Consider the following 27925-nt stretch of genomic DNA (forward strand, 5'->3'; position numbering starts at 1 on the left):
AGAATCCAAACCTTTTTCTTGTATGTGTTCATAATATTGGTATTACGAGTAAAATCAATGAGTCATTCTATGAAAGATGCCAGCCATATTCCTCATAAGTCATAATTATAAGAAAAAAACACGAGAGTCACCAATTATGATAAATTGAGAATCATTATAAAATTTGGATTTCTCTAAGTAAAAGCATCTTTACGTGTTGGAATTTGAAACCTCGGGCATAAGGACAAAATATTTTGTTACACACCTATTTTCACACTATGAAATTGCTATTTATAAAAATTTAAGACTGAAACGTCATAAATTACCAATTACTGTTATAAATCTTGACACTATAGTCACTATATAAATGTCTCATTTTGGATCTTGGTTTTGAAGGATCAGAAGCAAGGGAAGTGCTGAAAGCTTTGAAGAGAGTTCAAAGGTTAGATCTAATGTTAGTGTATTTCTTTATTATTATTTTTAATTTACAAATTAAAAATGCTAAAACATTTCAGATCGATTTATGGCGAGTGGCTTGTTGTTGGCATTTTTTCTACTAATTGCTCAACTAATTACACTAAAGTGTGAGGTCCCCTTCACTTTTGTTGCAGATGCAATAGCAAAAAGGGCAGGTAAGTATTTTAATATTTGTGTCACAGCTTTATAATTTTCACATATATGCTGTTTTTCATTAATTAGTTAGTAGTAGTAAATTTTATTGATTTTACTATTTCAGTTTGTATTGACGGAAGCCAAGCTGGCTACCACCATGATCTTGGATCCGGAAATGGAGTTAATAATTGGATGATTTATCTAATGGTTCGCTATTTCAGATTAATCCAAAAAAAATATTATTATTATTTCATATATTTAGGAGTATAATTTTGGATGTGAAATAATTATAGGGGGGTGGATGGTGTAACAATGGTTTAACATGCCAGCGAAGAAGGAAAGGTGCTCTTGGGAGTACTAAAAATATTAAACCAACAAATTTTGGTGGCATTCTTAGTTCAAACCGTGGCATCAATCCAGGTATTTTGTCAGATAAATTATTCATCTATGTGCTATGTTGTGATTTTGGAATTTGGAATACCTAAATGCTCGTTAAATATACACAAAAATGTTCACGGATGGTCGATAATGTTATTAGTTACTTACAAGTTTCTAGCCATAAAATTATTGAGACACGGACATACTGCGTATCCTGATTGAACCCTCTCACATGATGTCGGGTTGGAGTGTGGGGGCCGCCAAGGCAATGAAATCGCTTTTTTTGCTGCAATGAGACACGGAAATGATCTCGTTAATCAACAACAAAATTATGGCAACTTACTCACATTAACGTGCTCAGTAATTAGTTTTTCTGTTTTAATATAGTTATAACTTACATAGCGGGAAGGTGCATACTAAAATATAGTAATTACTAGACTTGTCACATTAAGGTTTATTAATGTAATCACTTAGTTAATTTTCCTGTTAATCACAGATTTTTACAATTGGAATAGAGTACATGTTCACTACTGCGATGGCTCGTCTTTTATTGGAGATACTTCCGTAACTAATCTGGTAATTAATCTAATTCACTAATACAAATTGCTCTTTTTTATTTAATACTAGTAGGAGTACTATTTAACATCCTAATCTTTATAATTGATTGTACACAGGGACCCCACCTCCAACTTAGGGGGTCAAGAATTTTTAGTGCTATAATAAACGAGCTTCTGGAGAAAGGAATGAAGAGTGCAAAAAATGTATGGTTAATTATTTTTGGAAAATTACAGTCATTATTGAAATTAATCTCCATTTCTCACTTTGAGGCTTAACTATATGTTATACTAGTTGGCCGAGACGAATTTCACAGTGAAATGCTAACACAAATCACAGGCTCTACTTGTTGGTGGCTCGGCCGGAGGGCTAGCCACAATTCTAAATTGTGATCGTTTTCGAGCTAGTTTACCAAATGCCACTAGGACAAAATGCGTGTCTGATGCTGGCTTTTTCATTCGAGCGTAAGTTTTTCAATGCATACATTTACACTTGAAGGTATGATAAACGGTACTTGTGGGTTACTCTGGTCGTGTATAAAAAGTACTAATATTATATAGGGGTTTTGGCTTTTTAAACCAAAACCTTTCCTCGAATTCTGGTTTTTCCCAAGAACTATAAGATTTGTTTTTTAAACCACGAACTTTCATTTCGTTAGGGTTTTCCCCCGGCGGGTACACGATGAAACCCGGGTTGTTTACATGTCAATTTTAATCTCATTTGTCAATAAATTGATTACTTGGATCCTATTTGGCACAATAATACATACAATCACAATTATTACATAACAAATGACAACTTTTGAATAAACAAAACACAACTTTAACATTTTGAATTATGCTATTCGGGTTGGAAATGTGGACCCTAACGAAATGAAAGTTCGTGGTTTAAAAAACAAATCTCATAGTTCATGGGAAAAACCGGAATTCGGGGAAAGGTTTTGGTTTAAAAAGCCAAAAGCCCTATTATATACTAATAGTACTACATATATAAATTAAGTATATGTATTGACACGTTTTTTTCATTTTAGAACGAAGGTCTCTTATGCTGGTCAAAGAGAAACACGTTTTAATTCTATTGTTAGGTTTCATGTAAGTATATATTCTTGCCTCCCTTGAGGTTTAATTTGAATATCCAAATGTTATGATTAATATTTCAAGCTTTGCATATTTATAAATTTGCTTGCTAATGCTGCCAATATTTTTTTCTCCCCTAGAATTTGACCAATTTCTTACCCAAATCATGCACATCAAGAATGAAATCCGGTTTAGTACGTAATTTTGTCTTTTTTTATAGTTACACACTCTCACATACCTCACTATTTTGATTAATGGTGTTTAATTAATTTTGCAGTGTCTATTTCCTGAAAATCTGGTTGAAGATATCCAAACCCCATTGTTTTTAATAAATAGCGTCTATGATAGAGTTCAAGTAAGCTCTTTCTATTTTACATAAACGATTAGTATTTAATTATAAATGATAAATTCTAATTAATCTAAATTAAAATGACTCTAAAAATCAGATTGGGCGTAATCTGAAACCTGAGAAGTTGCGTGACGCTGAGGGATGGAAAAGTTGCACAAGAGATTTATCTAAGTGTAGATCTCCCCATAGGAAACTCATACAAGGTATTTATTTATTTATTTATATTATTGCATTCAACTTTTTCAATAAAATAATTGTATTTTATAAGTGATGAAAAATGAAATTCAGATTTTGGAACTGCATTCCGTGAAACATTGATGAATATTGGTGATAATCCATCAAGAGGATTATTTATCAACGCTTGTTATGCCCATACTTATATGGAATCCAGTGAATTTTGGAATTCAATTGGGTCACCCAAATTAGAAAATAAGGTATGCCCACTTTAATAATATTGTTTTAGAATATAATTTAGTTAGCAATTATGATTTTCTTATTTGTGTTCGAATTTTATTCTATATTTGACGACTTTTTGTTTTAATTTATCACTCGAGATCTTCTATTACTAGTATAATTTATTTACATGCCTATTAGATATAACTATTGAATGATATAGCCATATGCCCGTATAGTATAGGTAACATTTTAATATATGGTGTAGCAATGAAACTTGAAAGAAAATACACAAAGAGAGGAATTGAACTACTACTACTTTTCATATTCTCTTAGTTTCCTTTTTTATCAAATCAAAATGAAATACTCCATGTTAGTATTGAAAACTAATGTGATTTTTTTTAAATATTTGCAGACTATTTCGGGTGCAGTTGGAGATTGGTACTTTGATCGAAGCATTGTCAAATTAATTGATACTAGTACTGATTTTCCAATGAATTGTTTACCCCAAAAGTCATTTAATTTTTCGTAATGATTATAAGTATCGACCATTAAATGGATAAACATTCGGTTAAGTGACTCAATAATTATTGTAGCATTCGCCAATTGTTTTTGGAGAAATGGTTAATGCGTTTATGGTCTCTGTCACTCATAAATCAGGGAATTTAGTTAAATACTTAAATCATTTAGGATTTGTAAAATAATTGTGCAATTGAATACAAACGTAACATTACGTATTGAAACCAGTACTGAAAAAATAAAAACAAAATAACCAGTACTAAATGTATTAAATTGTTATAGTACTACTAATAATTGTTATAGTACTAAATGTATTAAATCGTTATAGTACTACTAATAATAGTCTTTATTATTTTGACTATTATCACTTGATTTTAGTGCAAGTGGATCCCAAAATAATTATTGCACTATCAAACTTTCCAAAACAAATAGCAGTAATAATTTATTTGATAGTAAAACACACTGTAATTTAATTAATAAAACATTTTTTCCGAACTGAAATTATGACGCCGAAGGATAAATGAAGACCATTTATTCCATCCTTCACATACATGTATAGCTAAATGGGCTAACAAGACAATTTATTTGATTATTCACTTATTATAAAAAAATTAATAAAGAGAAGCTTAAATAAATAATACTAGTAGTATAATTAATCTTATCTTTAACCTATGTATGGGGCTAAGTGGGCCAACGAGGCAAGGCGAAGATGGCCCAATATGGTTTAAAATAAATTTGAAATTCAAATTGGGCTGACTGCGGTGGGCCCATGTTGGGAAGAGCTCCATATCTCAGCAAAAATGGCGTCCCGACCAATTTCCAGTTTTGAATCCCCAAATACTCAAATGCTGCCACATTTCACGCTCCCGAGCCCCCCACTACGCCATGCCTATAATCATTAGCTGCTGACTACTGATACACTTAGCTTAAATCGTAATTATTGCCATCGAATTCTGGATCTGGACATGCTGTAAAAGCAATCCAACATTCTGCCACTAATTGCGGCAGATCTTCCCTTCACCGTTTGTTTCAATGACGACTGAATGAGAAGAGAATGGGGCTGAGCAGTAGCAAGCACAATGCCGCAGGGCAATTGCCTTCCTCCTCCTCTTCTTCGTCGTCCTCGTCTGGTGCTGCCGTTCGGAGGACTCGATCCGGCCGAAGCAGAGTTTTGAAATCGTCATGTCTTGGATCTCACTGCGATAATCGTGATGCACCGCAGGTATTTTTTTGGTTAAGTTACTTTTTTTTTTTTGTGTAGATCCATTTTTTGCTTGTGTTGGAAGATAACGGAATTTGTGATTTGGTGTGCATGTAATTTGATCATTTTTTAATTGTGCGAAGTTTCTAGCAAAAGTTCAATACCTAGTTTTTGCTCTTCGTTTTGGTGTTAAATTGTGAATATGGAAAAATGGTGTAAACTTGATTGAGTTAGGCAGTTGTTCCTGCATTCTGTTTTTGCGTCTTTTTTGCTTTTGGGTAACTGTACGAACATGAAATGATGGAATATTGGATTTTGAATACATACATTGGCATAAGTTAGCCGATTTTATCCATACCCTTTAACCTATTGTTAAATTGCTCTGTGTTTACCAATTGGCTTCAGTCTATGGGTTTCAAAGACGCTAAGTGGAGATGCACTACATTAGGTTAATGAGTCTTATTATCATTGTCAGGTGTCTGGTGGCCTGGCTAAAGATAATGGAAAGACAGCCTTCTGTCCAAGTGAGAACAAATTAGATTCTTGTCCAGTTTCAGCTGATTGTTACAGGACAGATAAAGCTGAGGATAGTAATGACCTGAATTGTACAAATTCTGGCGTTCAGCTCCACGGGTGGGATGACCCTAGTTTGACCGATAATACGTCTAGAGAAGGCAACAGTTCTAGGGTTCTTTCCTCTCGCTCACTTAATCCTCCTAGCCGTTTCCTTTCTCGCCTCAGTAATCCTGGAAACTTGAGCTTCCGTCTCACAAGAGGTAACAGTTTGGGCTCCAGTAGACCTTATCCTGCACCTTCGATGGGTCTTACAACTTCGAATGACAAAGAGGAAGAATGTGCTGATCCCTCTAGTAGTTTTGTAAATAGGAATGAGAGGCCACAAGGCTGTGATTTTTTTCCTGCTTGCTTCACCAGTAGGTCTCCTGGAAGGCCAGACGAAAATATTGCGCCTAACTCAAATCCGGATTTTTCCAGAAGTTTTCAAGATAGCCAACGGTTAAATAATGGTCTGAGAAATAGAAATAATAATACTGTAGATTGCAATCCGGACTTATTTTCACCTTTAGATCATGTACACACGGATGATGATGGAACAAGGCATGCTGCAAGACGGTCTGCTCGAGAACCTGCGGAACGGAATGTTCGGTTTAGTAGAACATTAAGTGTTGGCAGGCTTCGTGACAGAGTTCTTCGTAGAACTACTGCTTCTGATTTGGAGCTATATAATTTTCAGCAAGATGGAGAAGTGAGGCTTGCTCATCAGGATACTGGTGCACAGGGTTTAGGTCATGCAGAACTGGATGCAACATCCGATGAAAATAACTTCAGTCATCAGAACAGTTCTGATAATGTCCCATCCAGTTTTCCCAACCCCTTTTATGGTAGTCAAAATAATGTGTATGGAACCCCACGAGCTGCTAGAGAGACCAGATATAGAGATCTACTGGAGCATAGATCAAATTTCATGGAGCGAAGGCGAAGAATAAGATCACAGGTAGTTTAGTCCTTCTCACTTATTCAACATATAATTTTGAATTTTGTTAATAAATCAACTGATGCTTTGTCTTGAATTTCATGCATTGTGCTTCCACTTTCACTTTTTTGACATCATGAGTACAACATCTAACATATACATTTCATGTGAAGGTAATTTATGTCCAGAACCACCATTCCTTCTGGCTCGCCCTATCCCACATTCCTTATTATCTTTGTAGTAGGAGTAGTATATTTTGTTGGAATTTATGTTCACAAAGGATTTAGCCAGAGTATTATGAAACTAGGTCAAGTAATTATGAATGAGGTTAATGTAATGTAAGCCACCCATGTTAGACTGCTTACATACATGCACCAGCTACTGATACTCGGAATTTCTCCTCCCTAAATCTAGTAAGCCAAGTAAGAAACTGCAGAAAATTTCTTCTCACTATTATAGGGTCAGTTTTAGTAATAACCATTTTTCAATGTTTTTGTTTACCTTGACAAGTTTATCTCTGGGACACCTACAAATTAATCCAAGGAAATGGATATCTGGATTTATACGTATGCATTTAAGTGTTTTCACAAACGGTTTTCCTTTTTTGTAAGTGTTTGAACTGGGGGAGACGTGATAGCAAAGCAAAAAGCTTATAAACATGTGTAAACATCTTTTCTTTAATTTTTGAAGACTGAAACCTGCAAAGTGCAAACCATGTTAGGATATTTGAGATAACTGATAAGTGCCTGCAGCCAATGTTATATCTGAGAATACTTAGCCTAAGCAATTTAAGCTATCAGGTTCTTCTGACAGTGACCTTTCTGTCCATGTTTCCCCTCTATGCAATTCAGAGGAACAGTCTTTCATGCTGTGTATAATAATCCAATAATCTTCTCTTAGGTTCGTGCACTACAGAGACTTGGAAGCCGATTTGAGAACCTGACTGCTCAGGAGAGGTCTTGCATCTTATCTGGTCAGCATCAAGGAGGACATTGTACTTGCCGCATTGCCTCTCGAGAGGCTAATTCAAATGATGATGCTAATGCTAGGGCTAGCATATCAAGAATTGTCATGCTAGCAGAGGCTTTGTTTGAGGTAATGTTAGATCTTTGTGTATGATGAGATGTACATGTCTTTTTCCTTGCTAAAATGGGGTGAAATCTGTTGTATTCATTTTAATTAGGTTCTGGATGAAATTCACCAGCAGTCCGTTGTCTTGTCTCGACCATCTGTTTCGTCAATTGGATCTGTTCCAGCACCTATTGAAGTGGTGGACTCCCTGCCCTTGAAAATATTTAGTAAATTCAAAAGGAAGTCGTGTGAAGATACTGCACAGTAAGTGAATGTTATGAATCGTTCTTGCAGTATGTAGCTATCCAGCTAATATGAAATCACTTTTTGGAATTTCCTTAACTTCCTGAAGCTTTAGCATGTTTTGCATTTTTTATAACATTCTGATATTTATGAACACGCCCCATAAACCCGACCAGGTGTTACATTTGTCTTGTTGAGTACGAAGATGGAGACAGCGTGCGTGTACTACCTTGTCATCATGAATTTCATAGAGCATGCATCGACAAATGGCTCAAAGAAATCCACAGGTGTTTCTTCTAACCTATGCTGCTATCTCTGATTTGTTGATGATTGTTGACATTAGTCTCCTTGATCAGTGGCCCAAGGTAACCGTTTTGTTGTCTCAGGGTATGCCCGCTTTGCAGACATGACATCTGCCGACCCGACTCGCTAACTACAGGGAGTTGTTGATGGCAACATCACCATGTGTTTGCAAGACCAACTGAAAGTTGTGCTCCTTTTAGCTTGTGGAGAGAGGAGGATCAATTGGATCCCTTCCTCTGCTCTTGTTTGTGTGTTGTTACTCTGTTTTGGTAGATTTGGGTTTACAGAGTTGAAATTGTAAATCCTTCTGCTTTGTATTTAAATAGCACTCTGTTGTATCACATAATTATGAAATCCCACTATATGTTAACATATCATCAAATTCGTGTATGTAATTGCATCATTATTTACACTTTTGGTATAAAAGAATGTATTTAATCTATGATTGAAGGTGAATTACGATAATCTACTTTATAAAAAATTGTGTAGAAAAAGCATTGATAAACAAAATACTTACGTTCCATAATTTCATTGACGCATAATGCAAAAAATACACTCTCGAGGGAGTGAAGTGCAAATACAGAACACAGGTTATTAGTATTCTTCTATTATTACAGTAGTATGAAAGAAGATGTAATGTTTCTCTGTGAATATTCAAAACATAGGTTACCTTGAATTCCAAAAAAATTCTGAAGCCAAGAAATAAAGATGTGAATTGCAAAACTGAAAGCAATGGAACAACTGATTGCAGTTGAATAATGTAGACAATAAACACTGATCTTAATCATAATTTGAGGGTACAAAATTTTCAAGATTCCACTTCAAATGGGACTATTTTTGCGAATCACAGAACTGAGGGAATTCACATCGGCAGGGGCCTTGCCTGACCTGAAATAAGAAATATTTGCTGAATTATAAGCCTAAAATTATAAAGGCAGTTACAAAAGAAGCATATACTGATTAAAATTTTATTCTATAAAGGGGCCTTTAGTTTCTTTTCCCAATGAGGATTGGACAATAATCTAAGCTTAGTTAGGGGGGAAATGCCAAACAACAAACTACATACCTTGCGCAATGTAAAAGACACTCTTCTTGCACTCCGGCGGATCAAACTGTCATTCACTTGGTCCACCTGCACACACGCAACAGACTTCGGTGAAAGTTGTACAAAGGGTTCATGCTCACACCTTTCAAGGAAATAAAGCAGACTTCACGACATGAACAATTAGGCAAAAGTGATCGAAGACGTGTGCTTCTAAGAAACACATGAGAGGAACATTTGCAATTTCAAGCCTGCATTACCCTTTTACGAATTATTTTTAATGTAAATACAATGTTCTGCAAGTTTTGACAAATTGTACCTTGTGATGTGGAATGTAATGATGCCACGCATATCGAGCCTCTCCAGACATCAACAACAGTGACCGAGGTGGAAGATAGATAGCCTTCTTTACAAAATTTAAGTTCTTGCCAGGTATCTGATTCTCCAGATCGGTCGAATTTCCCTGCCACACGCCGGTTGTATACTTTCTAAATTCCATGATGCACGGCCCAGCTAGTGAGAGGCTGAAAATCAATTCTTCAAACGCAGAATGAGTGTCTACGTGTGGGGACAAACCAACTCCGGGAGGGTACTCATTAACCTGTTACCGTTTTACAACAGCACAACTTGTCAAGATCTGAAACGCAAATCAATAGCACTTATTACATATGAGAAAGACTCCACTTGCCGTTAGTTGATCTAGGGACATATCTGCAGCTCGACCAAGTGCTTGAAATGATCTGATCCTTTGGAGTACAGGAGACATGAAGGATGGGAGCTGACCCAGGTATTGGTTAGTATTAACATTCCTAATCTGTGAGTTGGAAAGGAGGGCTTTAGCTAAAAACACTTCAAAGAAACCTGAAACAGATAGTGAGAGTATGCTTGTGGTGATCAATAACAACTTACTTCATAGCAAAACTCATATCCGTAGTGTTGAACTCTTCTTTTGGCTAGATGATGCCATGGCCTATCATCCACAGCTGCAAGCAATTCCTGCAAAAACGAAAGCAAACACGTGTGCAGAAGTGAGCTCGTGTGCATCACAACAAGATATCAGTTGGAATAGGAAACTGATCAGGAGCTGTATATTACTCCAAAATTCAATCCTTAACTTGCTCTTCCTGAGGAGTGACAAAGTCGTGCATTAAGTGAAGTCCGGGAATGTCCAAATCCGATGCTGATGTAGAAACTGGAACTGAAGCAATGTTGTTTACCTAGAAAGAGAAGATAGGAAGACAAAAAACTCCTCATAGAGCTAAATGGATGTAAAGTTCATTTAACTTCATACTATAAGGAAGAGCAAGGGAAACAGGCCATTCAAGCACTACATATATTTAGCAGCAGATAAAAGGTAATAGTAATTGATAAGGATACATTTCAGTGATCCATGTGCAAAAATCTCAAAGCAAATGCATCAGCAACAATGGACAGAACATGGACAGTAAAAATGGTAAGCAATTCTTCTGCTCACTTAAAACACTCTATGCATTTGCAGCACTTAAACAATGTTACGACAGGCTCGACCGAGAAAGACTAGAAGCATTGTGAATAAACAAGTACCTCGTGTAAACTAAAATTGCTGTCAATAGAAACATATAGCAGAGGAGCAAAAAACACTCAGTACCTTACCAAGTGATTGCACAGAATACTGAATGTGCAAGGTACGACCTCCAAGACTAGGGCACGGATGTCTATTCAACTCTTTCATGGCAGCCTGTGAACTGCTCTTATCATGATAGGAGACAATCACACGCGTCCCACTTTCATCAGCAGCGTAGACACCCTCGACTTCTCCGTACATACCAAAAACAGATGCAATAGTTTCATGTGAGACTCCGACTGCAGGCCCACAGTTAGCCACATAGAGGTGAGGACTGGACACGTCATCCCCTCCCTTAGGACTCGTAAATCTCGGCATTAAAGTCTGCAACAGCGCAATGTACTGCTTAGTATCGCAGCTACACACAAATACAAATGAAACATCCCCTCGAATCATTGAGTTATGAAGCATCACAACAACATACACACACTCAATCTGTTTCTCTACTAACAAAAGTGAGTACCACATAGACACATCAAGAATAAACTACAGAATTCTCTACTCATTCAGCCAAAAGGATTACTTATCTTCTATTTTCTTTTTAATTTCATAAAATGCCTTGAATCCCAGTTCTCAAGATGTAGATATTTCCAAACAGAAATCTATTTATCCAGAATACGATCCCAACCCACCCAGGTTAGTAATTACTCCAAAACATACTTATTATTTTGAGTGTATCAGCGTTAAAGCGAAGGAAAAGAAAAATACCTGATGCTGCACAACGAAGAACTTCGACTGCTAACAAATTCCAATGATTTATACTTTAAGCGGAAGCCTCCATTGTGCAAAAGGAAGAACTTTTAATCGACCCTTCTGTCGTAAAATAATTAGAGGAAATAAATATCCAGGTTTTGCCTAATTAGCACTGAAATTTATTTAGGTCGAATGAATTTCAACTTCATAACGTTTAATCGATTTTTGAACGAATGAGCTCCGAATAAATTGTTATTACCAGAATCAAGTAAGAATGATTTTCACCCAAAAAAAGGTCAAGAGAGAGAAAGGAAGGAAAAAGATTTTTTTTTTTTTTTTTTTTTTTTTTTTTTTTTTTTTTGAAGAGGAAATTTACTCAATTTGGAAGAAGCGCTCATGGGGTTTCCACGTTTACAGTTGCCACGCTCCACACCTTAACGCTTCTTCTTCCTCCTTCCAATTTCTTCATTCTACTCTCTCACTCCACACACTGTGAGCTTCAATGGCGGCCGCCATTCTCTCCTGCAGCAACTTCCCCCAAATCAAACTCCATTTCCCATCCCCCTCTCACTCCATCCCTCGCGCTTCTCGATTGCGCGGGAAACGCCAATTCTCGTCTTTGCCGCGCATGACGATCAACGGCATCTCCAGTTCCCAATACGGTAGGGTTTCGGAAGGATCAGGAAGCTTCAGGTACGGAGGCGGTAAGATTTACCGGCGGCTCGGCTCTTGTCTCGTGATACCTCCGCCGGCAGGCAGAAAGCCGAAGGCTTTGATCAAATTTTTGGGCGGCGCTTTCATCGGCGCCGTGCCCGAAGTTACGTACAGGTAGTTTGTATGCAAAATTGGCGCTTGTTTTGGATGTTATAACCGTTTTAACTGTCTGCTTGTGTTCACAGTTATCTGATGGAGCTATTGGCGGAGGAAGGCTATTTGATTATATCTGTTCCGTACAATGTCACCTTTGATCATGAACAAGTTACAAGAGAAATCTACGAGCGTTTCCATGCTTGTTTGAATTCGATTTTGAGCACTGGATTGCCTGATAATGGAATTTCAGCTGCTGATATAGCTGATCTTCCCTATTATTCAGTTGGACATAGGTAATGCTGTTTCGATATTCATGTTATCGTTGTTCGAGTATTTGTTTTATGAAGTTAGATTGAGTTAATTTGTTTGATCATGAATTTGTATCGGGTTGCTTAGCAATGGAATGCAGCTAGTGTTGTTTGTGCCTGAAATTGATGTTTTCTTGTTTGATTCGGGTTTTTGTGCAGCAATGGCGCACTTCTGCAAGTGCTCTCGGGTAGTTATTTCTGTGAGAAGATCCCTAAGGTTGTACTTGTGCATCTCTCTGTTGCTCCGGCTGGCCAGTATATGTCTAATTGGATGAAATGCGTATGTCGTTTTTGACAAAGAATAAATTTGTTTCTGTTGAAGGCCAATGCAATCATATCGTATAACAACAAATCAGCATCAGAAGCAGTTCCTTATTTTGAGCAGGTTTACTTCATTTATTCGCTATTCATATGGTTATATGGTTACTACTGACTGTGGTCATTGTTGTCATGTTAAAATATCGGCCTTGTAGCTTTCTGGTCATCTTTTTATTTGTAAAATGTCATGATAAATTATCGACAATCTTACTAAAGAAGGTGACAATATGCTGTTTTATGAACACTCGACACATGGCTTGCACCATGTGCTGTATCTTATTCTCATCTAATATCTCTTTTAACTGCTCAAAGTTATCATAGACTCTAACCAGTGTATATTTTATGTCGGTATAAATAGATTTATCAACTCCATATACAAGGGCTATTGAGAAGGCCATGCGCATCTCTTTCGTGTTTCTGATTTTTAACATATTTTGGTGGACTAGAAAAAGATTTCCTCATATTCTGAAACACATATTCTGTATTGCAGTTGGGTCCTGTTGTCAAGCAAGTTATGCCGGCGATTGAAACATCCCCTGTGTATTCAGTGGCTCAAAGTGTCACAGGTGAATTATGTTCAATCATGGAATGCCACTTTATTAATTTGTTCTAAAACTTCAAAAGCAAAAGGTTGAACATAAAAGAAAACATTGTCCTAATACAGACTTTAGCAGTTTTGACCGAATCAAATGGCTTCTTCAACTCCTTTCACGTATTTTAAGTAAATGATGTCATTTGAATTCATCTAAATGGACTTCATCTATCTTTTTCCTTGAGGCTGATCCTTCCGTCTTTTTTTGGAAGTGGTCGTGTTTTGCAAAATGGTTTATCATCTAGGATATCAATAGCTTAGAACTGAGTGGTTGACATTGGTGTTCTTAACTATCAGCATTGATGTTAAAACTTCAGTGATCTTAAGATGTCTACAATTTCATAGATGGATGGAAAACGCTAATAGACGTTGCTGAAAGAGTACTGCCTGGCTATGATCCTGAAGCTACCGTGTCACTGACCAAGTTTGTCGATCAGTTGCCCTCAGTATTTAATCAGGTACGTACGGGCAAAATATTACTCTGGTCGAAGATATTACCTTTGACTCATATCCTTTGACATAAAACTGCACTCATATTTCTAAGCATATAATTTCCCTTTGTCAGTTTCAGAACTCACTTACCACATATATTTCCAATCTTCTATCTTATTCCAGGTTGCTCAAGGGACTTCTGAGTTCAAGCCATCCCCTGCTGAGAATCTCGACTGCTTCAACAAGCTATATAATATTCAACACACGCTACTGGTATCTATAATCCCTGCATCTCAAATCTTGGATCAATATGCCATGCTGCTAGAACTTTTTTTGTTTTTTTTTTTTGCCTCAGGTTAAGTTTGAGACAGACCCGATTGATGAGACTGATCTCCTAGAAGAGACCCTAAAACCCCGCGTTGAGTCTTTCGGTGGTAAAGTAGAGAAAGTCGTTCTACGTGGCAACCATATGACTCCATGCATACAGGTATCGTTGCTAACCAGTGGCAAGGATGGATCTTCTATTATTATGCAACTGGTAATCTGAAAATATAGATTGCAAATGTGATTGTATTGGTTGATGTGATCAGGATCCAAGGTGGGAAGTAGGCACAGTGTACACACCAGCTGACGCGATTGCTCAAGGCCTTAAAGCCATATCCCTTAACGAGATCAGAGCCCTGTCTAGAACAATCAATAACTTCTTCTGCACCCTTCAATAAATTTTATCACTGTGATTATAGGATTCAATTATTCTGTACTGATATCATATTCTTATGATGGTAGAGAGCTGCTTCGGTTAGTTAATAGTAGTAGTTAATACTGCTTGCTCTTTACTATACTTGTTTTAAGTCACCATCTGCTCTGCTTCACATTCTTCTTGCATACATAAATTTTGAATTTACTAATAAGAAAATTGACTGTGAAACATATATGAATATATTGAGTTTCAAATGTAACTCAACACATAATAAGCTGCTGCACGACACAAACATGGTGTGTTATTTACATAGACAGAATATGAGTTCGTATCAGTCATATCTACCAGACATAAATTGGCAAGCATTTCTGCCGACGCACCAAGCACGGCGGCTTGGTGTCGCGCTAACCGAGGTAATCTTAGCTCCATCGTTACGAGCCTCAACGTCGGAAGCGTCGTCAGAGACGACACTGGAATTGCAAGATTTCGCATCTGTGGAGTTCAGCTGATTGATGAGGGAGTGGCGGACACGGTCGAGCATCGGGCTGTCCGAGATCCCCGGGATCCTAGCTCCAACAAGCTGCGACATCGCAATCGGAGAGTTGGGGTTGCTCACAATGTCTTCTTGAAGAATGTCTCCTAGCCGTGACAGAATGCTGAATGCTGTGTTGGATAAAACTCTAGAGTAGGCTTCAAGAATCGAGTGTCCAACATCCTACACATTTTCAACAATCAATATTAGTCTAAAGTTTATAACCAGAGTGTGTGCCTATCTATTGCATTGCATACCATTCCGTATTTGATTTTTGTGACATCTAAGAACGTCTGAGGAAGATTTGGATACTTGCTCTTGAGCTGCAGCACCAGTAGTTCGGCTCGGTGAATCAACGCTTCCGTCTTATCGAGTTCGGACAATGGATCTAAAACGAAAGACCACGACCTTCGCATGGGGGACTTGACATTGTCTTGCTCCATTTCTCTCTCTTTCCATGCGAATATAGCACCTTCCAGCCGGTTGATGGCATCAAGAGCACCGACGTCAGATTTCAGATTCAGGCAGTTGATCATATCCTCGGCAGGCAGACACTCTGCAGACAGTATTTTGTACAGTTCCTCTCCAAGGCTCGTCTTCGGGGACTTATGCAAAGACAGGCAACAACAAGTTCAGCATTTCCTCTCCAATGATTCAAACCCGTATAGGCATATATGGGAGAGCAAATGTACCTTTGGGAGCGCGTCTCTGATGTTGGCAGGGATCGGCATATCAGCCAAGATGTTCTCGTTGATGGCTTTGGCAGCTTTGAAAACTTGAAAGATCAATTTGCCCTGATGCAGCAATCTCTTTCTTTCTATCTCTGAGAGGCCGACTGTGGGCACTTGCGGGGAAGGAAGCCACCACCGCTTGCTCTGTCCAGAGCTCCGGCTCCTTCCTTCAGCTCGGCTGCCAACCTCAGCATACCAGAATTCTGTATTCACCATCGAGTCGAGGGTTTCCTGGTGGTATCAGAGAACAAAGAGGTGAAGTGAGTATGAATAGTGAAACGTGAACCTTGTTAATTCGTGAGGAGAGACCACCTACAATGAGCATGGAATCCAATTTCCGCAGAGCTGGAAGATTCATGTTGATGTCCGCTCGAGCTTTTGGAGTCATGATCTACCCGGAATAGCGACAACACAAGATCAGCCATGTAACCATAATGCATCATAATTTTCATGGCAAGGGCTAAAACACATACCTCTATTGTCCGGCCATTAGCATCATTGTGCTTTGCAGGAACCAACTCGACCATATAGTTAGTTGGGGCAAGCAGCCAATCCATTTCTCTTTGCCATTTTCCCTTACTCTCATCCGTCAACGGCTCTAACTTCCAAAGCTCACCAAAGACGGAAGCTGCAAGTTTTTCACCAACATTTGGCATAAGCAACGTTTGATAAGAAACTAAGTGTGCTACGTATGTGGCTAATCAACAGTCTCTACCTGCTAGATTATTGATAGCATTTGATAGCGCTAATGCAGTGGAGATGCCCTTTGCTCCACCGGTAATATCCTCCCCAAGCAACAGCTTAGCAAACTTTTCCTTAATTGTTTCAATATCTGAGCATTGGCTGGTATGCTGTGGCTTTTCTTTTGCAAGGATATGTCTAGGGGTTGCTGTGAAATTCCACTCATCTTGACACTGATCGTCTTTCTTCAATATCGTCCAGATAGAGGAGAACGATCCAGAAGCATTATTGCTGGACGAGCAGCTCGAGTCATCCTCATCATGGGAGTCAGTGACACAGCCATCCCCTCTGCTGGTGCCACTATCATTATCAAAAGACTGAATGCAGCTCTCTAGACCATTATACGTCATTATCTCTGTAGCATACCGATTCCAAGTCAGTAGATGAAACACACCATAACCGGCTACTGTTTACATAGCACGAGAAACACTATTTCTCGACCTCACACAACAGTTTGTGACTGCACTAGTTTTAAGATTCTTTCAACAAATTGTTTGATTTCAATCCTACTTTTCCTGTCCAAACTTGCATTAAAACACAGCTGATGTAAATCAAAACACAGCTGATGTAAATCACTCCAAACTACAGCATTCATCCTCCCCCTTGAGGTAAGAACACTGAACTTTGATAGCGCGATTAATTAATATACAAAGAACACATGTCAGAACGAACAAGAATGCAACGACGACAGATCTTAGCAAACAGTATGTCTCATTGGATACTATTCTTTTCATAGATTACTAATGTTAAACATAGCCCCACACAAAAAATTGTGTGATTGCTAAAGGTCGACTCATCACGTGACATAAATAATGCCCCATCTAATCTGCACATGGTGTAAACAAGCAACACACGGCACTCATTGTAACCTAAACTGACAAAGGATAACAGTTTGAAATATAAGACACATCTGCAAATACATCAGAAATAACAGGAGAAAATCAAGCTAGTTGGTAACGAAAATTGCGGATGTTTTTTTCCATGTTTTTGTCCTATAGTTAGAATTATCAATCAGAAGTAGAACATATTGAAAGGATCTGAGTAGTGATAATTTTTTATTGGCAACAAGCATAAAAGTCAAGATCTTAAAGAGAATAAAAACAAGATGAGCTGAGATGGACTGATCATGAAGGTATAATTCTACAGGAGATGTAGATCCAAACAGAAACCATTTAAATTTAAAAAGGGAAATGTCAGAAGACAATGACTTTTTTGTCCCATCAAATGCAAATTCATGATTTCTGATGATAAAAGATATAGGGTCCATACAAACTCAATGGTGCCTCCATCACTAAGTGCTACTGAGAAATCTCTATCCCACCACAAAAATGAGAACATAAAACTTTCTTCACTCTCTCCAACCACTTTTCAAACACCAAAAAGAAATAAATTTGAAATCTTGGTGGCCATAAAATTGACTAAGCAAGTCAAAGATAAAAGGACCCCCCCCTCAAAAAAAGAAAAGAAAGAAAGAATTGCAGTTAATATATGGAGTAAGTAGTAGTTTATCATGTAAAATTGGCCAATAATGCTAGGATTTCTTGTTCTTTCAGTACCGAGGCATTGAACTACTTCTTGCAGTGTTAAATAAATGTAATAAATGAGGTTCAACCCCACATGGCTGAATATGCACAAAATGCAGGGTGGTAGGTTTATGTTTTGCTACTATTATTATTATTTTCTGGTATGGAGGAGGGTAGGGGCAATTTGGGTTACCAATTACATAAACAAATCTTTCTATAGGCTTGACCAATTTATTTTGGGTAGGGGGCACATTTCCAAACACCCCAAGAAATTTCCTCATTTGAAGATCAGTAAGCCCCAAGATTCAATTTTTTTGTCAAATGTACATCTTGTATTGATAAACACACATGTGGTAGGAAATTAGGTGCATAGAAAACCAGTCGATGACTTTATGAAACCTTTATATTTAACTTCCAAATAAAATAAAGTTCAATTATGACCCACCATGCCAAGTTGTCTATAAACACATATCAAGCATTTCCTAATATGCATCCTATTTCTATTTTATCATGTTTCAATCTCATTTTTTCCTACACCATTTACTCTCTATGTGTAATGTACGTTATAAGAAGGGGCCGGAACAAGACCGGAAAGACCAGAAAAACATCTCTGTTAAACACACAGTTTATGATTCTTGCTCAGTTGGGGCATCTGAGCAACAGAATCTATCCACAGCATTGTTTTTTATATTTTTCATAAAATAAAAAATAAATTTGGTAAAGAATATTACTGTCTTCTTCATCGAAATCGATGCTCATATTTCTCATGTCTCTCGTACAACAAGCAAATCTCCTCCTCATGATCATTGTGAAGTCTGTTTTTTATATATAAAAATATGATTTTTATAAACCACCTTCCTGCGTAGAGAGAAAGAGATAATTAAATGCATGATATTGAAGTTTCAATAGCAATAAATAATGTGAGATTTTTTTAAAATGAAATGTGACATGCCGACAATGGGAAAATTCTTCCAAAATATAGGAAGAGAGCAACATCATGATTAATAAATTTTAATGAAAGGTACTTACTTGGCAAAACCAGTACACAAAATGTAAGATTCAATCATAAAATCTTGGACAATCAATGCTTAGTAAGTAGTAGCTCAGAACTCATAATGAGCCACATTTTTTGGTGGTAATTTGTAAATGAAGTGTCTTGAAGAGTCAGAAAACTTGTTGGAAAATGTAGAACAATTACCAGTATTTAAAATACTTCTTTCATGGGAGAAAACTTAAGAGAAAGAAGAATTATGGGATTACCAAATTTTGCGGTGATTTGTCCCCTTTATAACCCTTAACGTTTTTCTAGGGGTCCAATTTTCTAAATCACTACTCCAAAAACATGAAATTTCAATTAATTAATTAAGTATAGTTCAAAATTCAAATCCATACGAAGAAAAACAAGTAAATTAAGTAATCCCAAAGCCATTAAGTTGACTCGTGAGCTCAACTCAGTGAGTGAGGAGTGGAGAGCACGATAACAAGAAACAAAAAGCTTATGATGGTGTAAAAATGGAATCTTGCAAGTAAAAGTGTGGTTAAAAAAAGAACCTTTAACTTAATGAAGCAAGCTTTTTTGACAGAAAGAATGGGTCAAAAAAGAGAGTAGTTTCAGTTTGCGTTGATGTCAGTCCTCTGCAACACAGCTTTGACACTGCATGAAAAATTAAATATGATTAACTAACACCTCAAGAAAATAATAACAAAATGAAGTGAGAAACACACACGTAACGTGTGTCTGTGTGTGGAAAAAATGGGTGAAGCCCAAATGCGTTCACATTTAGAATGTAGAAAAAAAAAAGGAAAATTAATCATGAGAAAAACAGGGCTGACCACATTAATCAGATTTGAAGTAAAGATCGAATCTTTATTTAAAATCCCACCTTCAACTCTAACCCCAGAAGAAGAAGAAGAAGAAAAAAAAATCCCAGAAAAAATACAGAGAAAAGAAAAAACAGAGAGAGAGTAAGGTAAAGAACGTACCTTTTTATCCCAACAAAGAAAACCCTCCTGTTTGATGATGAATGCAACAGAAAACAAATGCTTGTTTCAAAAAAAATCTTCTTCTCCGTTTGATTGAATGTACTCAGTAGATAGGAAAAAGAAGCCCCCAAAATTCAGAGTGTGGAATCAAAATCTGAAGCAGAGATAGGAAAAAACAAAAGAGGGTTAGAAATGGTGGGAAAGGAGTAATGTTACATCGTGAGAAGAGACAGACAAATGAGAGATGAAAAGATTGCAGGTGTAGGGATTGGGCAATACCAAGAATTGAGAGAATATAATATAAGTTTTAAGAGTGGTGTAATTCCATTTATTACATCACATACCTCTCTCCCTCTATCTATATATCTTGATTGTTGATGGTGGAGCGGGAAGAAGAGACAGAGGAGAGTGGTGGAGGAAGTGAAGCCCAGCTCTTGAATTGAGAAGCTTTTTGTCCGATAAAAATATGGCAGTGGTAAATAATTATGTCATGAAAAGACTAAATATATAATAAACGATTATTTTTGGTTGATTATCTCAATACCCAGTTAGATTTTTTGCAATAATTATACTCGATTACATAATTAATAAGCGTGTGACATGAATTGAATTGGTAAAATAAACCTGATTACATAATTTAAATGTTTTTCCCTAATTTATGATAGATGTTTTGATTTGAGGTGTCCCTTCTAAGCAACAATTTGAATTTCATTAGGGACCTACAATGTGGAGCGTTACGTTGTCCCTTTTTTCTGTCCTTACTATAGTTTCAAATTATGATTGTATTTACATCAATAAAACTCAAATGATTAAATTTGAATCGAAAAGCCTAATTGTACTATAGTAGCTTAATAGTAGTAATTTATTATTCAACCTATGTTTTTTTGTTGGAGATAAAGTGACAAATTTGTACAAGCCTATTACTCATTAACGCTCTCTGTATATTATCAAGGGGGGTTAGGATTAAATTATTAATTGACACCATTTTTAAAGGAATTTGATGTCAATTTTAAGAAAGTAAGAGAAAAGTGGATGGGTTGATATAAAAAAGATTATGGGCCCAACGAAGAGAATTAAATGAAGGGAGTAGGATCCTATGGGAATTAAAGTTGGGATAAATAACATTTTTAAATGTAGTATCATATGAGTATTTATTTTCTGTTTGTCTGTTTATTGTGCACTCTTTACTTTGTATACGTTATTTCATTTAAGTGCTAGAATCGAATTTTAAAATTTTTGAAATTTTATTTACATAATAATGCGATACATACAAATTTATTAGATAGTACATCATACATGCTTATAGTTAAAGAATTTAAACTCAATTATGGACGTTTATAATTCAAATCTTATTATCACAATTTCTCTTAAAATTAACGTTGTAGACTAGTAGTCTAAGTAAAATTTAAATTCAAATTTTAACGCTAAGTCAAAAACTCAAAATCATACTATTTCTTTTTTTTTTTAATGAAAGCGGACACCGCCCAGATGAGACTCCATACTATCGATCATAAGAAGTTCCTAACCTATCATGTAATAACCAAATAGCAAAAATATACTATTTCAATGAATCACTTTTTTTTTATCCCACCGTAAGTTATTGGGTAGATTGAAACAATATATAAAATTTGATTAAATTCTAGTTCAGCCCGCAACTTATGAAAATCAATCAGAAAAAACATCAAATTTAAAAATTCATTCTCAATTACTAGTATTTTCTAAGATATCAAATTTTGGACAAACTTTATGATTTTTAAAATTGCATAGCTAGCGTCCCAAATAGAAATACTTCTTGAAATATAAGGTGTTGATAAAGCACTTTTCCTATGAAACTAATTTGTTTATTTTCACGCTATGAATAACAAAGTTGTTGTTGTAAAGCAATCTATCATTGCACTGTTGATCATCTAATTAATTGCAACTATTAATTTATAGAGCTCTTCCAAATCAACTTTTTAGTCCATGTTGTTGGGCATTATCATATAAAGGTCATCTATTAAATACTATCATCAACCAAAATTGTGTATGTGCCTAAAATATTGCTTTTTGATGGTAAAGAATGGGCCTAATTCATATAAAAATCATTTATTGCGAATTGTGTGCCTTTTCACAACCTTTTTGAGAGAGAATCAAAGTTGAGCTTCCTAAATAAATATTTACTTGGTTAAGTATTGGGATTAGGGGTTTTTATGGGCCACTTTTACATTAAAATTAATATTGTGGTGAGTCGACAACCTCGAGACTATAAATACACATTATAGTTTATACAAAATGGAATTATAAGAGTTTTGGATACAAAACCATGTCTTAATTAATTAAAGTTACAATTAGGACAATACCACTAACAAATTCTATCATCCTAAATTTCAGGCTAAAATGAAGATTATGCGGTCTTACCCACCCCAACTTTTTACATTCAAATTTCAAACTATCCTTTCCACTAGTTATTAATAAATTAGTAGTATTAATATTATCTCTACCACACATTCACACTTATATATGTACTTAGTAAATTATTACTCCTACTATGATTAGTAATTGACACCATCCGCAAAAAACAAAAGTTTTCCATTTGATGCTTGAATAACAAATTAACGATATAGTAGTACTAATATTTTACAAAAAATATAAAATATTGTGCATATATCAAATTATTTATTTTGTCTGATCTCCCATAAAGTGAGACGAGACAAATTGCCAGATACATTTTGCTACTTGCGATTCAATATCAACATATGAACAAAATTGTCGAAACCGAATACATGAATAAAAAATCAACCGTTGGATCAATACACAACAAGCTAAAAGATAAAATTAGTTTTTTATCATCAGAAAATAAAAACTATCTGGGGAAATTAGTTCAATCAATCCCCTTCAGGTTGAAGAATCCTTCCATACACAGCAGATTTGAAAGTAATTTATTTGCATGAGATAATAGTAATTTAAATTATAAAATCTATTCAAATTTTGAACAATCTCAGATTTGGAAATGGGATATTAAATCATGAATTTTTTTATTTTATCCAGTTGTCCAATTTATGTACAAAGTAACATATCTGGATGATACTAAAAAACTAAAACAATGTTGTCTCATTAAAATGAGAAAAAAAAATGAAAACAAAAAGTATTTATTTTAATGGAATAATGTCGTTTTAAGTATCACTAAAAAATGTCATTTTATACATAGCGAGACAGTGTGAAGAATTGAAACTTCGTGATTAAATATTTCTTTTTCAAATGTTTTTGGAATTAACCAGGATTTAATATAATTTCTTAATTCAAATACTATTATCCATATTTATGCAAGTAAAGGAACAAGTAGATAATTTACTCCCATAAGCTGTAAAATATAATCTAGACCACTGGTTTTTGTATAGTTTACAGTTATCATAAAAAAATACTTTATAGAGTAGTAGTACTAATTTACAATTGTAATCTTAGTACTTAGGAGTAGTACTTATTACTGTGGTAGATATAATGCATTATTAATGATAAATGCATTAATCAGCAATCTACTTGCAGTAGTGATTGTGATAGTTCTATAGCAGTGGGATGGGCCATGGGAGTCAGAAAATGGGCCGATTACTCTTGGGCTTCTAAAATATCTCTCTGCTAATTTTTTTAATATTGTGATGGGGTATAGTTTATTACTCAACTATATGTTTAATTATTTAATTTATGGAATTTCTGTTGAAGTAAAGAAGCAGCTTGATAACCTTATCAACGAATATAAAAAATTTACCAACTTTTACACTACTTTTTTTGTTTGTTTTCTGAAACTTTTATATTAACTCCTATAGTATAGTATTGCTAATATCTATAGTATAATATTACTAATATCGTATCCTTTAGAAAACTTATGTTTATTATGCTGTAACAAAACACAAATTCCGGCCTAACTACGATGTAAGTATCTCATAAATTGCTTTTGTATGTACATAAATGGAGTTTAAACTTTTACGAAAAAATGGCATATATATAATCAAGTTTAATCACATTAATTAAATTCGCATACACATTATGCTATCCCATTGTGTTAGAGAAAGAAAATAGAAAAATATATGCTCAACACAAAAAAAGAAGAGAACAATACACTTCATTAACATAGTGCATAATCGAGCGAAATTGGAGCGAAACCGCACAAGTTTTTTTGTGCATGAGTCTAAATTTATTATAAATCGTGCGCATTTTGCAAGCCAGATCATAAAACTTGCCCGAAGTCATTCATTATAACATTATTACTTATTGGCTCTAACTAGCAAAAGTTGAGATAGTACACCGAACAAAACCACGCAAACTCACAGGATTCCAATCCAACTTAAATTGACTCGAATCATTTACACAATTTAATACGTTAATATTGTCTTTCACTGATCAAGGAAGCCAAATTGCCCGTCTGTAGATTTCACCAAGCTTTCAGAGCAGGATCTCTTTTTCACTCAATGAGGATGCAGTGTCAAGCTCCTACTATCGAGGAGTTAAAAGGGTGGATATTCAGGGATGTGATGAAGGAAACGACCTCACGTGTGGATGAGATCAAAAGATCGTGGGCTGACACTGGCTGTAGCATCTTGCTCGATGGATGGATAGATGCCAATGACCGAACTTTTGTGAATATTTTAGTGGATTGCCCCAAAGGTACTGTGTATCTTTGCTCGTCTGACAGACCTGATTGTGTTGAGAACATGGATGCTATCCAGAACGTAGTGCAGATAATCACATACTAGAGCTCAGCCTTCATGAAGGAGGCCGGTGGATCTCATCAATGAGACATTGGAGATGGCAAAGATCATCACAAGATTTGTTCACAGCAACTAGAATTAGTATTAATAAATGGAAACTAACAAGTTGAACTATATTTTTGCAAGTCATAACTCACTTGAAAAAATAACCAAAAAATGACTCGCACGAACTTGCACGATTATGGCTCAAGTTCGGCTCAAGAGTTTGAAAGGCTGAAACAGTTTAAGGAAGTCAAGAATTTGCACACCTTAGTTCATGCCATCAACGCCAAGCCAAAAACTAAACATCAGAGTTTATAACCAACACGAGCCCTTCATCAGTCTATATAATCAAATATGGCAGGTATGATACTGCAAGAATATACTAATGAATAGCTTCACAAGCAGGAGAAGCTTACTGAACTCGTGAAAGCAAAAAATGCACATGCTTGAGAATTTATTTCAGACAAAAATAACAGTCCGAATTTATATTAGAGCACTCTGTCTTCATTCTAAAAGACAAATCTTGAGGCTGTTGATTGTTTCAATTGGGCTATTTTATATGCCAAGTGGAAGTAGTAACTATGCATGTACTACTACAGTAAAATGCAGTTTAAAACGACAACTAAGAACACAGGTTTCTTAGAAATATGCCAATTAGTCTCCCAAGCACTAAAAGAGAGCGTGCCATTATATTCTTTCAGGTCAGTAGAAGACAAAGCTATGACCCATAACACAGCCACATGGGCAATATAATTCCCAAATCCATTTCAACTTTTCAGACATATACTCCACTGCAACATGAGGAATAGCATAATGGGAAACAACTCACATGATTCACAAAACAGACATACATGTAGTGAACGAAATTACAAAACTCATTCTTTACCATGGATCCAATGTAACTCATGCTTCTTAGCATAATTATCATTCTAAAATCACACTAGGCTTAGGAATTAGGATCAACCATGGGAAATGCATTAACGTTTTCTCAGAAAGCAGTATTTTTCAAGTGGATTTCGAAGAAGAGCTACTACTGGATATAATTTACCTGATAAAAAACAACAAATAAGATCTCATTGATACTCAAGTTCTATAAATTATCCAGTATTTTCGCATCAGAAGCAGCTGAAAGGAGAATCTGCTATTGAGAAACTTTTTTTTCTTAGCTAGAAAACTACACTAATTAATCTGCATAGAGTGTCTGTCAATGCAGAAAACGAGATCTATCATTCATGCTCAATGCAGAAAAACAAACGAATCAGATCCGGGGGAAAACTAGGAGTAATTGCGAAGAAAACGAATTCAAAATTGATATCTACCATACCAATCGCAGATCCACGTGAACGTGAATCCTTCCAATATAAACCAGCCGGAAATAATGATTCACCGCGGCCTCTGATTCAGTTGATGCAAGGCAGGAACCTATTTTCGCCATATACAGCGGCAATCGAAGGTTATACTCGCCACGATTGGAGAGCAAATTTAACAGAAAATGCAACGCAGTCGGCGAATAAAGTTCCCGACCTGCACCAAGCGAACTAGAGGCCGCCGCAACAGAATCCAACATTTAGCTCAAAAGAGAAGGCTATGCGTAGCCATAACTGAGAGAGAGAGAGAGAGAGGATTTGCAAGTGAAGAGAGGAGAGGTGAGTTTATAGAGGTAGAGGACGAAGCAGATGATGCCACGTGTCATAGCACCAACGGCAACTGTGACGTCGCGAAAGGAAGGGAAGTTGTGATCAAATTCGTTAGGAGATGGGAAATGGCGCCTGGATTTGGAGATAATTACGAGTGGACCACTGGCGGAGTCGCGTGCGTCAACAGTATTAGCACGTGCGCGTGGGAGACTTCATTATTATCATCACTAGGTGAATTTTTGAATAATAATATTGTATTAATTCTCGTTTTTAATTTTACTTAATTTATTAGTGGTTTTTGCTTTTCTCGGATTGGTTGGTTCATTTGGAATGGAATCTGATTTATTTATTTATTCTGAGGTTTTATTCCTTACTATTTTCTGCAACATTCTCCTATCTATCTCTTTTAAGTAGAGCAATTACTAAATTAAATTGGAAAGTAATATCTAGATATTTCGGTTGATTATTGTAGTACTCCTACTGTATGAGATTTTTTTTTCTTTAAAAGTGGGACGTGTGGAGCATCTTTAGGGTAAAAACTAATTAAGTATAGATGATAGTGGTACGAATAAATCAAATATTCGATTTTGCTACTGTTTTTTTGATGATCAGTTACTCAGTAGTAGTAGTACATCATGCCCAATAGTACTTACTACTACTAAAGTAGCTATAATTAATTAGCAGCCACTCTAAATTATTAACTATCGCTGTCTAATTGCAGTTTTAGCTCCACATGTAAGGGAAACTATGTACTACTACTACTTACTAGGTTTTGGCCCCTCCATTCATTCATATGATGATATGAAGCTGTATTCCTTCTAGATCATGGCACTCTCTTCCCTTTGAAATTATGTTACATGATGCATGTATATAGAGGTGAAATTATTTAATACTCTATCAAACTTTATATAACATCAAAGTTTCTTAGATAGTATGCAGCACTTAATATCATCTATCTATCTAATAAATCATAGCATGATTAGATATAAAACTGCATATAATCAGTCGACCTACTTTGGACCATAGCCATTTGAAATTTAACTACTTCTTCCTATTTTTCTCTACATTATTCTCTCTCTTACTTTACCATTTCTCCACTTTAAATATTTATTATCATTTTTATAAAACAAGTGCAGAAACGGAAGTGTGACTCCTAATGGGGGCACTCGGAGTACTATATATGCATACAACACTTACCGAATTATTGTTTTCGCAGTTTATTTCGTTTGTAGTTTTGGGGGTTTCTAGCTAATTCACTTGTCCAGTAATTAATTTATTTTTCTGATTCTCAGAGTTAATTATTTATGAATTTTTTATATTTTATAAAATTAGTAATTTTGTGTATAAATATTGTTACTGCGAAGTAATGAGAAAAAAAGAGAAAT

The 27925-nt window shown here is 35.8% G+C and overlaps 5 protein-coding genes and 1 long non-coding RNA gene across 8 annotated transcripts; 3 read left to right on the forward strand and 3 right to left on the reverse strand.

The window, feature by feature from the left end:
- The first annotated feature begins 307 nt into the window (after window positions 1-307).
- On the forward strand, window positions 308-3948 carry LOC125216736 (pectin acetylesterase 8-like). The gene is made up of 13 exons (XM_048118502.2): window positions 308-421; window positions 495-611; window positions 716-798; window positions 885-1011; window positions 1466-1545; window positions 1644-1730; window positions 1864-1988; window positions 2555-2615; window positions 2741-2794; window positions 2878-2955; window positions 3047-3152; window positions 3238-3383; window positions 3758-3948. Exons 2-13 carry the CDS (start codon window positions 503-505, stop codon window positions 3872-3874), a joined length of 1173 nt encoding a protein of 390 aa, XP_047974459.2. The 5' UTR covers window positions 308-421; window positions 495-502; the 3' UTR covers window positions 3875-3948.
- Window positions 3949-4666: 718 nt separating this feature from the next.
- Window positions 4667-8561, forward strand: LOC125211079 (uncharacterized). The gene is made up of 6 exons (XM_048110765.2): window positions 4667-5083; window positions 5538-6575; window positions 7455-7649; window positions 7738-7889; window positions 8045-8155; window positions 8255-8561. Exons 1-6 carry the CDS (start codon window positions 4916-4918, stop codon window positions 8316-8318), a joined length of 1728 nt encoding a protein of 575 aa, XP_047966722.1. The 5' UTR covers window positions 4667-4915; the 3' UTR covers window positions 8319-8561.
- Window positions 8562-8895: 334 nt separating this feature from the next.
- Window positions 8896-11785, reverse strand: TRM9 (RNA-binding (RRM/RBD/RNP motifs) family protein). Its single transcript, XM_048112757.2, has 8 exons — window positions 11525-11785; window positions 10841-11140; window positions 10329-10430; window positions 10123-10209; window positions 9902-10027; window positions 9533-9814; window positions 9238-9303; window positions 8896-9059 (listed from the first exon to the last, which is right to left on the reverse strand). The coding sequence occupies exons 2-8, from the start codon at window positions 11132-11134 to the stop codon at window positions 9003-9005; spliced, it is 1014 nt and encodes a 337-aa protein (XP_047968714.1). The 5' UTR covers window positions 11135-11140; window positions 11525-11785; the 3' UTR covers window positions 8896-9002.
- A 168-nt stretch (window positions 11786-11953) lies between these two features.
- Window positions 11954-14805, forward strand: LOC125212550 (initiation factor 4F subunit (DUF1350)). Its single transcript, XM_048112755.2, has 9 exons — window positions 11954-12337; window positions 12409-12612; window positions 12787-12844; window positions 12950-13012; window positions 13436-13511; window positions 13883-13995; window positions 14153-14242; window positions 14325-14456; window positions 14560-14805. Exons 1-9 carry the CDS (start codon window positions 12012-12014, stop codon window positions 14689-14691), a joined length of 1194 nt encoding a protein of 397 aa, XP_047968712.1. The 5' UTR covers window positions 11954-12011; the 3' UTR covers window positions 14692-14805.
- A 72-nt stretch (window positions 14806-14877) lies between these two features.
- On the reverse strand, window positions 14878-20669 carry ROPGEF14 (RHO guanyl-nucleotide exchange factor 14). Of its 3 annotated transcripts, none has more exons than XM_048112752.2 (10): window positions 20524-20669; window positions 20180-20333; window positions 19748-19850; window positions 18928-19054; window positions 16648-17028; window positions 16406-16560; window positions 16249-16323; window positions 15894-16163; window positions 15459-15806; window positions 14878-15384 (listed from the first exon to the last, which is right to left on the reverse strand). In XM_048112752.2, exons 4-10 carry the CDS (start codon window positions 19001-19003, stop codon window positions 15001-15003), a joined length of 1689 nt encoding a protein of 562 aa, XP_047968709.1. In that variant the 5' UTR covers window positions 19004-19054; window positions 19748-19850; window positions 20180-20333; window positions 20524-20669; the 3' UTR covers window positions 14878-15000. The 3 variants fall into 3 exon arrangements, with proteins under 3 accessions (XP_047968709.1, XP_047968708.1, XP_088923455.1); XM_048112751.2 differs by having other exon boundaries at window positions 20459-20631; XM_089067329.1 differs by lacking the exons at window positions 18928-19054; window positions 19748-19850; window positions 20180-20333; window positions 20524-20669 and adding an exon at window positions 17943-17961.
- Window positions 20670-24304: 3635 nt separating this feature from the next.
- On the reverse strand, window positions 24305-26519 carry LOC125211176 (uncharacterized). The gene is made up of 2 exons (XR_007174472.2): window positions 26428-26519; window positions 24305-26325 (listed from the first exon to the last, which is right to left on the reverse strand). It is a non-coding gene; the product is annotated as an uncharacterized LOC125211176 (long non-coding RNA).
- Window positions 26520-27925: the final 1406 nt, after the last annotated feature.

The sequence above is a fragment of the Salvia hispanica genome, chromosome 3, assembly GCF_029641045.1.
Source record: "Salvia hispanica isolate PSC_SH4W2 chromosome 3, Shi_PSC_v1, whole genome shotgun sequence".
NCBI lineage: Eukaryota > Viridiplantae > Streptophyta > Magnoliopsida > Lamiales > Lamiaceae > Salvia > Salvia hispanica.